Source organism: Centropristis striata, chromosome 20 (genome assembly GCF_030273125.1).
Source record: "Centropristis striata isolate RG_2023a ecotype Rhode Island chromosome 20, C.striata_1.0, whole genome shotgun sequence".
NCBI lineage: Eukaryota > Metazoa > Chordata > Actinopteri > Perciformes > Serranidae > Centropristis > Centropristis striata.
The window spans coordinates 32,033,194-32,047,086 of NC_081536.1; the positions used below are offsets into that span (position 1 = coordinate 32,033,194).

General features: G+C 38.1%; 1 protein-coding gene across 1 annotated transcript; it reads right to left on the reverse strand.

The window, feature by feature from the left end:
* Positions 1–1,017: 1,017 nt before the first annotated feature.
* ogfrl1 (opioid growth factor receptor-like 1) lies at positions 1,018–11,664 on the reverse strand. The gene is made up of 7 exons (XM_059359758.1): positions 11,347–11,664; positions 8,099–8,185; positions 6,604–6,682; positions 6,231–6,309; positions 5,000–5,066; positions 3,611–3,756; positions 1,018–1,916 (listed from the first exon to the last, which is right to left on the reverse strand). Exons 1-7 carry the CDS (start codon positions 11,533–11,535, stop codon positions 1,394–1,396), a joined length of 1,170 nt encoding a protein of 389 aa, XP_059215741.1. The 5' UTR covers positions 11,536–11,664; the 3' UTR covers positions 1,018–1,393.
* Positions 11,665–13,893: the final 2,229 nt, after the last annotated feature.

Sequence of the window (13,893 nt, forward strand, 5' to 3'; positions counted from 1 at the left end):
CCTGTACAAAGTGAGCCCAGTTCAGCTTGTTGCCATGGAGATCCAGCTACAGCGTTTCAAGGAGTAGACTGGACTTTCCCAAAACCATCGTAAAAAAAGACCAACATGCCAACCAGCTCCTTTGGTTCTAAAGCGGTCTTCTGTATCAGTAACAACAGTTCCACATCGAAATATTCAATAAGGCAATCTTCTTTCTAAGTGTTTTTTTTTTATATAGCCCTGATGAGGAAAAGCCTTTTCAACATGTTTGGGTCGCGACTAGTTTAGATGGTTTTGGGATTTGGTCCAAGGTGAGTTCACCTCACTTTCCACCCCATATTCAGAATAATTAGATGCAGAAATAACATGTTTTATAGTAAGCCCTTACTCTGGATTGCTCTAATGAAACGTTTGTGACACTGAATACTATCACTGTGTTGAAGTTTCAGCATCCACAAGCTTCATAACTCTTAAGAATAACAGACTACCGTATTTCCTCAAATAGTAGCCGGGGCTTCTATTAATAAAAAAAAACAGTTTGGGACCCAGCTAATAATAGGGGCAGGCTATTATTTGAAGGAGGCTTTTATTAAAAAAAGAAAATCAGAGCAGCTCTGACCGGCACTTTTTAGAGTGTTTTACACAGCGCATTGTAGCCAGCTACCCGGATGTCGGCCATATTGGAAGTACTGGGATGTAAACAAACAATGAACAGCACGCTGAATGTTCATTTGAAGCAGGATTTAAAATGTCTAAACTACTAAAAAGCCCAGAAGAACGTGCGTAAACGGCTCGACTTTACAGAGAATGACTAGGACAGCGGGAGAAACAACCATATTTACCTACAGTACTAACTCGTGTGGCCAAACTTCTAAATACAGGTGTTGTGTGGAAATCTGTTACCGTCAAATGATGTTTCCTGAATGGTGTTCTCCGTAGCATCACCTCCACGGTTGGAGTTAGGATTTAAGTTCCTGCTTAGCCTGCTGCCCTCGCGACCCGGCCCCGGATAAGTGGACGAGAATGGATGGATGGATGGATGGATGATTTGTGTTGATGCTTTTACGTAAGCAGTGTTTAATTTTGTTAAGACGGGGCTTATTTTAACTACTTAATATACTGTTATAAGATTTAATAATAAAAAAAAAGAAGTCTTATCAGTTTCAATTGATCATGTTTTTCATCAGACTTTGACATAACACCGGTAAGACACCCGGCTTATAAAAGAGGCCGGCTATTATTTACTAAAAATAGTTTTGACACCCGGTTACTAAATGAGGCCGTCATTAATAGGAGCCCGGCTTTAAATTGAGGAAATACGGTGACCAAGTATTATTTTTACTTTACAATTGAACAGATTAATGTGAAAAACAGCTGTTTATCTGCCTTTTAAAACCAGATATTGATCTATTCCCTACAAAGGAACAATCTCATTGTACTCGTTCCTCTCTCCTCTGGCTCCCGCCATCATCAGCTCTAGTCCCACCATGTTTGGACCGAGTCCTCCTCCAGCCGGGTCCTGGCACATCACGGCGTCATGAGAAGACACAATAATCCCGCTACTTGCAGACGGGGAGGCGGGGCTCTCGTCCCCTCTCCTCTGTTGCTCCGGCGTTGGAGCCGGCGCTCTGATGCCGCTGCTCCCGGCGCCGACGCCGCCTCCGGCGCCGCCTCGTCTTTTGGGCGGCGGGCCCCAGAGGAAGGCGTGGGCGGGCCTGTAGTGCTTGCGGGCGTAGCGGAGCAGGCGTCTGCGAGTGGCCGGCAGGCGGATGGTGTAGACGAAGTACTCCAGGACGCTGTGCTGCATGTTGGGGAGGGTGTTGTTGCACAGCGACTCCTCCAGGAACAGACGGACCAGCGGGGCCTTGAACGCCTCGTAGCCCAGCTCACCCAGGGACTTCAGGATGCGAGTGATCCGCAGGTAGTTGTGCTGGGACCTTTAGAGATCAAGGGAAGGGGGAGAAATGTGTTAAAATCCAGGGAAAGCAAAATATATATATGTGTGATCTGAGTTTTCCACATGACAGAAAATGAGTTTTCAACCACCAAGCCAAAATTTGAATCAGAGAAAAAGTATAAAAACTGAATGTCGGGTCTGTTGGCACGGAGGTCCTCGTGACCACCCGTAGACCGGTTGAGAACAGTGGTTCTCAACTTTTTTGAGTCGTGACCCCCAATTTAACATGCACGTTGGTTTTAAGCTTTCCCAGTGGTCCCATTAAGCTTTCTGGTGGTAGAACTTGGGACCCCTGCTGCTGCTGCTGCTGCTGCTGCTGACCCAGTCTGGGGCTTTTCTTTGCAGCCATCGCTCCATTTTCCAGCATCAGATGTAGCTAGCTGCTAGCTGCTAGCAAACTGCAGCTGTGGTAAAGCAACAACGGGCCAGATTTTTTTCTTTTTGTTTGTTTATTTTTTCTTCTGTGCTCACTGAACAGAATCTCACAGTTCAGATCATACAAACTCAGTTGATACGACGAATTTTGGACAAATAATGAAGCAGACAACAACTAAAACGTCTCCCTGTCTGAAATTATGTCATTTTATGTTATTTTGTGCATTTATATTTTTTCCAAAATGATTTGGCGACCCCCAGAAATCATCTCACGACCCCAATTGGGGTCGGGACCCCAAGGTTGAGAATGGCTGCCGTAGACAATAACAGTTTGTTTTTAGGTTCAGAATTAGCACGTATGTAGTATATTACTTTAGACATTGTAATCTTCCATCTCTATGACCTCTGACATGAGTAAATGTTAGCTTCAGCAAATGTTATAAGTAAACGTATCAATGAAACCGGCAACTATTAAAGTATGGTGGAATTATCAAGCTAGCTAGTTCGATTACTAGCGACCCATTAAATATAGTATTTAAGTATGAACAACTTGAAGTGAAGAAAAGCACATGGCTATTGCAAGCTAAGTTAAACGCCTAGTGGAAACAGCAAGCTAGCTAAACTGCAGAAGCTAAATTTTGAAAAAAGGTGCTAAAATTAACATTGCATGATGTGTGTATGACATGTTGTGTTGCAACCAACTCGTACTCTAATTATTTATTTAGAATAGTTTCTGATGGTTGTTTGGCCTGAGAGCAAATCAATAAACCAAAGATGCACCAGATGCAAAAGCTGCTGTGCATATTTGATGGGATATTAAAAGCAAGAGGAGGAAATACAATTGTCCTGAGCAGCTGCTTTATGCTGGAGAATTTGTTGTTTTTTGCATCATAGCAACAATTAGCATCGGATGCTAAGGTTTAGAGGTTTTTTGTGACTTGAGGAGATTATAGTAGTCGCTCTAAGATAAAAAATACATCCAAATCTGTGACATTCAGGTGGTTCGTTAGCAACAAAATGCAATGACTACTTTCAGGCCATGAAACCGTTGAAATAGGATGTGAAAGAAAGAAAAAATCACCCTTTAAATGTTCCTTTAACCATCTGTTTGTTGAGCAAGAACAGGTTCAACATCTGGCTGCTGATAGAAGAACAATTAAGTTCCATGGGATTTAAAATAATTGCCTTGCTAAAGGGCACAAAAGCGAGTAACTGGAAACGGGAGCCAGAAGTTCACGCAAATTCTGGCTGCACTTTTATACCGCTAAGCTGCTGCACAATGTGTTTGTGTGAGCTTACTCGTTTAGGTGCTGGAAGCGATCCTGCCAGTTGGGAGCCCGAGCAACGTTGCCGCTCTTATCCAGCAATTTGATGCCATAGAAGTCTAACATCAGGGAATATGCTGCCAGGAATCTCCGCTTAGCTTCCCGAGTGCTTTGGAATTCCTGACGGGATTAAACACAGCAGATCAGAGACACATTTACAATAATTAACAATGGCATTTAAATTAATTTCAGAATAATTACCGGTAACGTTTTATATTAAGGTCCTTGTAATAACCATTAATTAACAAGTAATAAGGCATTGTTCTCACTTTAGATCCCTTTAGCTGCAAAAAGCATAGTTAACTGTTAACAAGTGCATAGTTAACTTATAATAGATGAGCAATAAAGTATATTTTAATATCAATAAGCAAACAAAAGATTAATAAAGGCATGGCAAAGACATAATGGGTGGGTTATGGGTGTTTGTAATGCCATTATGAAGAATTATAAGATACTCATGAGGCTTTTATTAATGTTCTTATTATACATCTCTTATAGCCTGCTATTAGCTGTATTATAATGCCATTATTAACACTTATATAGGCTTATAAACACACAGTAATGTTAATAAGCATCTTGTAAGGACTTACAAGGGCCTTATTACTTGTTAATTAATGGTTATTACAAGGACCTTAACCCATTGAAGCCTGGAAAGAGGATACGTCGTTTTGTAGTATTTGTATAAGCTCTCAAATACTTTTTGAATTTCATTTCTATCTGCTACAGAGGCTGAAAAATGTATTATTTAGTAGAAGAGTTGACACTTCTGTTGAATTTCCAGAAAAACTTCAGGTTTTAGGGGCTTATTTTAAAATCGCCCAGAGGTTTTACAGGCAGTTTTAGGCGTCAATGGGTTAATATAAAGCGTTACCTAATTACCTTTAAAAAAAACCCAGATACAAACATTTTGGTGGTTTAGCATTCAGAAAGTTGACATTATTTATGCACAAACTGACCAAAACACAAGTATTTCCCAATTGAGAATAATGGTTTTGTTCCATTCGAGTGACATGTATAACAGCTTCGTGCAGGGAATACAGCCAGTGTTCATAAGATAGATAGATAGATAGATAGATAGATGGATAGATGGATAGATGGATAGATGGATAGATAGATAGATATACTTTATTTATCCCAAGCTGGGAAATTACAGTGCAACAACTTACAGTACGCCAAAAATTTCCCCTCGTGTTAAAAATGAATGTTTTTAATTTAACGGTTGAATGGAAGATGCACTCTGTCGCTCAAGCATGCCAAACACTTGAACTGAGGAAGTGCAAACAAATCATGCATGCAGCAGCAAGCAGCTCTAGAGTCTCTTTTAGTATAAGTAATACTGTATATGTGCACTTGTGTGTCTTACTTTGATCTCGTCCTGAGTCAGTTCATGTGCGTAGAAGTTGAGCCCTTGTTCTCTCAATGGGAACAGCCTGAAAACACAAGATCAAATGAAAATAGATGAGAAAGAAGGGATGAAAACACTGTATGACACTGCATGAAATATGATCATTGGTGTTTGTAATTAGCATTGCAATTAGCATGATTGGCTAATTACTACTTACTACCTACAGTACAAATCTAGCATTACTTCCAAGGCCAAGAGTGAATTTTGAACACTTAAAATAAGAAATTAACTCTTAAAACCAGATAAATTAAAGCTGCCAGCAGAGATGAACTGGCCCGAGCAGAGTGACCTGATGATTATTGGTTTCTTACCAAGATAAAAAAAAAGTGTTAGATAATTTATCTTGTTTTTAGAGTTATTTCTTATTTTACACACAATACACAAATTGACCAAAGAAGACAGAAAATGATCAAAAAAGACACAAAATTACCAAAGATATATGTAAAAATGACCACTTAAAAGACACAAATTGACCAAAAAAGACCACTAAAAAGACCAATGATCAAATTATCTCTTAAAACAAGATAAATCAAAGCTGCAAGCAGTGATGAACTGGCCCGAACAGAGTGACCTGATGATTATTTGTTTCTTACCAAGATATAAAAAAAACCTTTAGATTCAGAAGTGTTAGATAATTTATCTTGTTTAAAGAGTTAATTTCTTATTTTAAGCGTTCAACATGCTTATTTCTAGATTTAATAATCTTAATTTAAGAAATCTTGTCAAGGTAAATTATCTGTCCATGCAACAAGATCATTTACCTCAGATTTAGTGTTTTATCTTGTTTTTAGACTAAACACCTTTTTTGCAGTGTATGAATATATGTAGCCATCAAGTTCACATTTAACACCATTTTGCAAGGCTCCTGTTTTAAAACGCGTCAGCTGGAAACAGTCAGTTTGAGACGGAAACTAAAATGAGCTTAATCAGCTGGCTAAAATTGCTAAAATTGTCTTAACAGTTGCCTTTTTAACTGCACATGGGCCATGTAAGAAAAGTCCATTTCAAATTGTAAAACATCCTGATTAAAAAACCTTTACTTTATTTCTGATAACATTTATTTAACAGCTGGGCAGAAAAAGAACAAGCGTTGACATGTCAGTTACTGTGATGCAATTTTAAAAATCCAGTCACTTCTGAGGTGCACTCATGTTACAGGTAAGAGAAGATAAAAATAGAAATGTCTCACCACTGAATGTAGGTGTGATTGTGCTCCAGTTTGTCATAGTCGCCTCTCCACTTTGTCAGAATCTCCTCGATATAGATACCTGAGGAGAGACACGGGCTAATTAGCTGCCACACACACTTCTTGTGCACGTGCAACGTGTGTGTAAGTGTGTGTGTGTGTGTGTGTGTGTGTGAGCGTATTCAAACACTGGATCAGTCCTCTAATCTGCTGGTTTTTCCCAGTCAAACATGACCTTTAGCCAAACAAAACTCACTAAGCCCAAAGCCAACAGTTCTTCCCTCCACAGTGGCAGGAGGTCTGACATGCAGTGTGTGTGTGTGTGTCCGTGTGTGTGTGTGTGTGTGTGTGTGTGTGTATCTGTGTGTGACCTCACCATCAGGTACTAGAGGGATCTTGTTCAGGTAGAAGCGCAGGTTACGGTACTCGTTGGGCTGCCGGGACTTTCTGTAGTTCTGCAAACAGGAAATAAAGAGATAATTTACTGTTAACACATCTTTGTGTGTGAGAGAAAGACACAAAATTACAAAAAAAAGACACAAAATGACAGAAAAAAAACTAAATTACTTAAAATAGACACAAAATTACAAAAAAGACACAAAAATTACAAAAAAAAGACACAAAATGACAGAAAAAAAACTAAATTACTTAAAAAAAGACACAAAATTACAAAAAAAAGACACAAAAATATTTTTAAAAAAGACACAAAATGACCCAAAAAAGACACAAAATGACCAAAAAAGACACATAATGACAGAAAAAACACTAAATTACTTAAAAAAAGACACAAAATTACAAAAAAAAGACACAAAAATATTTTTAAAAAAGACACAAAATGACCCAAAAAAGACACAAAATGACCAAAAAAGACACAAAATGACAGAAAAAACACTAAATTACTTTAAAAAGACACAAAATTACCAAAAAAGACACAAAAATATTTTTAAAAAAGACACAAAATTACCCAAAAAAGACACAAAATGACCAAAAAAGACACAAAATTATTTTTTTTAAAGATACAAAATTACCAAATGTTATTAAAGGGACCTTCCACTAACAACACGGTAAAGTGCCATTCATATATAGTTTGAGACCCATGTCATACATAGTGAGGACCAGAACACGTTTTTAACCAAAAGAGTGACGACATTTTTGCAAAGTGAGGACATTTCCTCACTTCTTTAAAGGCTTTTTTGAGATTTCAGACTTTGTTTTTAGGGTTAAGGTTACATTAGGTTTATGTAAAGGTAACCATGTGTTAATGTTAGGGTTTGGCATTTAGTTGTGATGGTGAAGGTTAGTTAGGGGTTAGGGAACAAGGTTATTATAGTTAACGAAAAGGAAACGAAATAACGAAAACTAGAATTGAAAAAACATTTTCGTTAACTGAAATAAAAATTAAAATGAGAGTTTACAAAAAAAAAATACTCAACTGAAACTGTATTGTGTGGTTACAAAACTAACTAAAATTATAGTGAAAATGTCCTTCGTTTTCGTCTTTGTCAACTTTTTTTCATGCATAATGAAGATGGATCAGACAAAGGAAATAAAGGCAAAATTTACTGTGACCTCTTTTAATCTCCCACCCAACAAATACCCCATTACAAAAAACTACAACTAATAAAAACTGAACTAAAACTGCATGCAAAGCATTTGAAAAAAAAAATACTAAACTAAAACTAGCAAACTCACTCTAAAAACTCATTAAAACTAACTGAATTTGAAAACAAAAATTCACAACAAAATTAAAACTAAAACTAATGAAAAATCCAAAACTATTATAACCTTGCAAGGGAATTCACTGTTCCAATGAGGGTCCTCACAAAGATAGAAGTACAAGAATGTGTGTGTGTGTGTGTGTGTGTGTGTACCGGGTAGCTGTGACGGTATTTGTAGAGGTCCCTGGCAGCGTAGAAACTCCTCTTCATCTTTGGAACAGACTCTGGAGAATCCTGCAGCTGAGAGAGGAAAAAGAGAGAGAGAAATAAAGAAAAAGAGGAAAAAAATGTAATTCATTTCAATGGCAGATCTGAAATAAAAACATGGTGCATTTAACAGACGCAGCAGAGCTTTTCATCCACCGTTCAGCTGGATGAAAAGCACTGACTTTGCTTTTGAGGTCGAGGGCTGTCATCATCCATTTCTTTCCCAGTAAAAGAGGACAATTCACATCAGAGCTGCCGTGCGATCGCTACAAAAGAACGCTGGAAACTAGATCTGATTCTCTAATAAAATCTGGGTCACGCTGACTTCCACTGGTCAGAGACACTTGGAGTATTACTGGGACACATCTTGTTTTATCCAACTACAGGTGCACCTCAGAACATTAGAATATCACAGGAGAGTTTATTTATGTCAGTAACTCAATTCAGAAAGTGGAAATAACACAATATATAGATCCATTACACACAGAATGGAACATTCATGTTTTAATTTATTTAATTTCTTCTAATTATAATGATTATGGCTTACATTTAATGAAGACCTAAAATTCTGTTTCTCAGAAAAAATGTAATATTACAAAAAAAATGTTGGCCTCTGAAAAGTATGTCCATCTTACAACAACTTTTTATCTCAAGATGTCAACTTTTTATCTGATAATTATGACTTTTTATCTGATAATTATGACTTTTTTTTATCTCATAATTTCAACTTTTTTAAATCTCAAAATTACGACCCTTCATCTCATAATTTTGACTTTTTATCTCATGACCTTTTTCAAATCTCAAAATTATGAGCTTTTTTTATCTCATCATTTCGAGTTTAATCCCATAATAACTACTTCTTGGCTGAGTAGCTTGCTGAGCTAACTACTTAGCTAACTTCTTGCATAAGAAGTTCTTGGCTAAGAAGTTATCTTAGCAAGCTACTCTAAATTAGCTAGTTAGCCAAGAAGTTAGCAAAGTAGGTAGCTTAGCAAGCTACTTAGCCAAGAAGTTAGCTAAGTAGTGAGCTAAGCAAGCTACTTAGCTAAAAAGTTAGCTAAGTAGTTAGCTTAGCAAGCTACTTAGCCAAGAAGTTAGCTAAGAACTTAGCTTAGCAAGCTAATTATCCAAGAAGTTAGCTAAGTAGTTAGCTTAGCAAGCTACTTAGCCAAGTACTTAGCTTTGTAATAATACAAAAACGTTTTTTCTTCATAAAGTATGAGAGGCAAAATGGAAATAATGATCTGTTGTTATCAAAAACAAGATATTTAAAGAATACTTGGAATATTCAATCATAAAATAAGTTGATATCAAAAGATAGAGCACAGAAACACACAGCAGCATTAAATAACATGGGGAATGAATGTGGGTCATTTTGACCCATGTTGTGTATTAGAAGGGGGTCAATATGTTGTGCATCAAAGGGTTAACAAATATCTAATAAAGCATTATGATTCAGTAAATTACAGTTTCTCTAATAGTCCTATTATGAGCTGCTGGTTTTAATATTCTAAAACAGTGTGAATAACAACCCCCAGATAATTATTCTGATACTTCGGGGCACATGGGGCGATAATCATGAAGCTCTAATAAAATATTTTAATCCTTTTTTATAAAACCAGCAGGCAGACAGTTTAACTATATTAGGAAATGCACTGTTGAGAAATATCTTTTATAATTAAGTAATAAAATGATGTGTACATTATGTAGTCAATGATGTCATGCTGGTAGATTTTATTATCACCACATAGTCAGTGGTGGAATGTAACTAAGTACATTTACTCAAGTACTGTACTACAATTTTGTGGTACTTGTACTTTACTTGAGTATTTCTAATGTATGTATCTTTATACTTCTACTTCACTACATTTTGAGGCAAATATTGTACTTTTTACTCCACTACATTTAGCTGACAGCTAAAGTTTTAACATGATTAGATTTTTTTTTTAAATGAAACTTCATAACAGTATATTAAGTAGTTAAAATGAGTCCTATCTTGAAAAAGATAATCTAATAATCGAATAATATATTTGGAATATATTTGAGGTACTTGTACTTGAGTATTTCCGTTATGCTTGAGCACTTACACTACTTTACTACATTTTAAGGCAGTTTTTGTACTTTTTACTCCACTACATTTAGCTGACAGCCATATTTAACATAAAACACATGATAAAGTTAAATGATTAGACATTTTAAACCTCATAACAGTATGCTTGCATATTACATTTACAGTTAAAATAAGACCTATCTTAACAAAAAAAAAATCAAACACTGCTTCCATGAAAGCATCAATACCAATAATCTAATAATATATTTAGAATACATAAAACAATCTGAGTGGTCCATTTTGCATAACTTTTACTTTTGATACTTTAAGTACATTTTGATGCTGATACTTTTGTACTTTTACTTCAGTAACTTTTGAATGCAGGACTTTTACTGTAGTGGAGTATTTCACAGTGTGGTATTAGTACTTTTACTGAAGTAATGGATCTGAATACTTCTTCCACCACTGTTTGTAGTGTATCTTGATTAAAGTGGCAGTTACAGTGAATTGCTGCTTGCTGTTTTAGTAGAGTATACTGATTTTTTAAAATATTTTAATTATTATTATTTCAATCATCTATATAAATTCTACAAAGAAATACGAATGTACAGTGTAGGCAAGTTTTTCCACACAGAAAGTGTTTGTAATCTTTACTCAGGCTGTTTCTAATTTACAAACAAAACTGAGGACACATAATAACAAACAATCACTAAGTAATGCACCTCATGAAAAACTGCTATTTTAAAGTAAAAGCACTGAATTCGTATTTCTCTGTAGAATTTATATAGATGATTGAAATAATAATTACAGGGCCAAAAACAATGTTTTTTTCAATGTAGCTTTACAGTAAATGTCACTCCATTTTTTTTTCCAGTGTAGTAACACTAAGTTAGTAGTAGCCTAAGTAAAGTTCAAACCGTGTGACTGCATAATGTTCCCACATAACTAACATACTGTTGCGTAAAATGGACACATCTGACTGGAGCGTGTCTCGGTAGTGACTGATGGAGCAGCTTGTCCTTTCTGTGTCTTCTGGCCTTGTAAATAGCGCGCGGTGCCGCCGGTGGCACACATGTTACCGCACCGTGCCCCGGTCCGGTCCTGCCCCCCTTATTGTGCGCCCGGTATACAAGGCTCACCGTACCTGCGGAGACGTGTCCTCCGGGTCCCCGGCGGCCCGGTGCTCGCTGTCCGCCGGGCTGAAGGAGTCGGAGATGCCGCTGTCATCCTCCGCCGGCGGCTCGTCGCTCTCCGAGTCCGACCCCCACGTCGAGTCGCATTCCTCCACGGTGCTCGGCTCCTTGAAGCGCCAGCTGCCCAACAGATTTCCCATTTAAAAAACATGCAACACCTCGCTCTCCTCTCTGCTGTCCGCTTTCTTTGCACAAAAATATATATTCTGCACTACATCGTTTTGTCACAACCTTTTTTGTTTTTGTAGGTTTGCAGCGCGTTGGGCTCACATTGCCCTCAGAGCGGAGCTTTTAAATGGCAGAAAAAGGGGAATTTCCAGATCAGCAGCGATGATGCGCGTTTCTGTATGAGGGGTGATTAGTGCCACAGATAAGTAGGAGGAGGTCTTGTATATGAAGGGTGATAAGTGCCACACATGAGCAGGAGGAGGTCTTAAATATGAGAGGTGATTAGTGCCACACATAAGCAGGGGGGTCTTATATATGAGGGGTGATTAGTGCCACACATAAGCAGGAGGAGGTCTTAAAGCCACACGCTGTAAATTCCGATCTGAGCGATATTAATTGTCTTGATTGTTGCCAAGAATACCTAGCCTGGGTATACCCATACTGCCTTGCATGCTCGAATTTCATTTCGAACCTCCAGGCGGTCTGGAAACGGAGCGGGGAGGGACGGCAAGACGATGACGCGTACTACTCGGCACTTGGAAGCTTGTAGTTTTGTAGTTTTCTTACGGATCCAACATGGCTGCAGCAGACGCAAAACTCTCTTTAGCTGTAGATGGTGTTTTAAATAGTTTAGAGCGAAAGTTGTAAGGTCTCTTGGCGGCTCTGCTGTCCCCCGGCTCGTAGCGAGATCACCGGCGTTACGGTAGCGGGGCTATTAGCCGCTTACGGCGGTGATCTGGCTACGAGCCGGGGGACAGCGGAGCCGCCGAGAGACCCGCAGCAGCTTGTTTATTCCCATAAAATCAGTGGATGTGTGTGGCTGAATGACATGAGGGGGAATAAAGCGTGAAAATAAATAATCTTGCAGAAAGCGAGAACTGGAGAAGCAAAGCAGCAGCAACACTTTCTCACAGACACACACACAACAAACATCCATCTCTGTAGCTCTACTACGTCATCTGGTATAACTGATCTGATTGGCTAAGAGCTACCTACAGACGCTTTGATAGACATTCTAAGCGTCCAATAAACGGCTCCGGAGGATCGTAAACCACACCTCCTCTACGGAGAAATGAACGGTTGGTGTTAGCCAGGCTAAAGAATACCACCAAATGAACACAGATCAGTGATTGTAACATATCAATGGTCGAGAACAAGAAGCAAAAAAAAAATCTGTTATAGCAACAACTTTGAGTGGTACATTAAACAACTTGTTTTTATCACTAAATGTTGCCATCCTGTAGTGACTCTATCTCTGTTTACATCCGACTACATTAGGCCTTCTGTATTTTTCTATATTAGTATATATGTCATATAACACTGTTTGCTGGTTTATGAAAAGGAATAAAATACTTTATTAGAGCTTCATGATTATCGCCCCATGTGTGTTAAATAAGTTGTTGCATGTAGTAGTATTTAAGTATGTAAGTAGCTGAAATGAGTGTCTTTTCCCACATGTGTTTACACTATGGCAGTACTCAGCCCAGTTAATTTAGACTACACTTAAAGGAACACTCCACCGCTTTTTTAATATTAAAACATGTTATTCGGTCAAGTAAGACGAGTTGATACAGACCTCTTGCGTCTCAATGCGTGCACTCAATCGCCCTGGCGCGCGGCGCCACTTGGCTAGCACTTAGCTTAGCCCAGTTCATTCATTAGGATCCAAACAGATGGACAGTTAGAAGCGACCAAACTCCTCCACGTTTTCCCTATTTAAATACAGCTACACGAGTAGTTAAACGACCAAGTATGGCGACACAAAATAAAACGTGGCGCTTTTCTAAGCGGATAAAAAGGATAACTATAATGTATGGCGGAATAGCACTTGGGAGCACTTCGACTCGGCGCAGTAATATCATCACTCCTGAAAAATCTTCTTTTAATATGAAAAAACGGTGGAGTGTTCCTTTAAGTGTGTTAGGTATTGCTGCTCTATTGCAGGCTGTTTTTTGGTCCAGCTACGTTAAGCTCATCAGTCATACAGAATGACTGCTATTACCTTCACTACTGTATGACAAGGTTCAAGTTAATGTGTCCCTGTGGTAACATGATCCATGTGGATTTTAACTTCACAGTACATTAAAGGTATGCATGTCTAGAAAAGTTGTGTTCATAGCGTCTCAGCTGCAGTTTCTATTGACAACACAGACACTATGTCTAAATCTCGTGATAGTCATAATTTTGTTTTCCAAAAAAATATATGTGTAGAATCTAAATTCTGCACTGTGGTTTGTACCTCTTGAGGCACTGAAACTATTGTTTTGACCCATTATTATTAAGTCCACGATGCTGCTGATAGATCCCTTGCATCTCCTCATCCTGCTGCT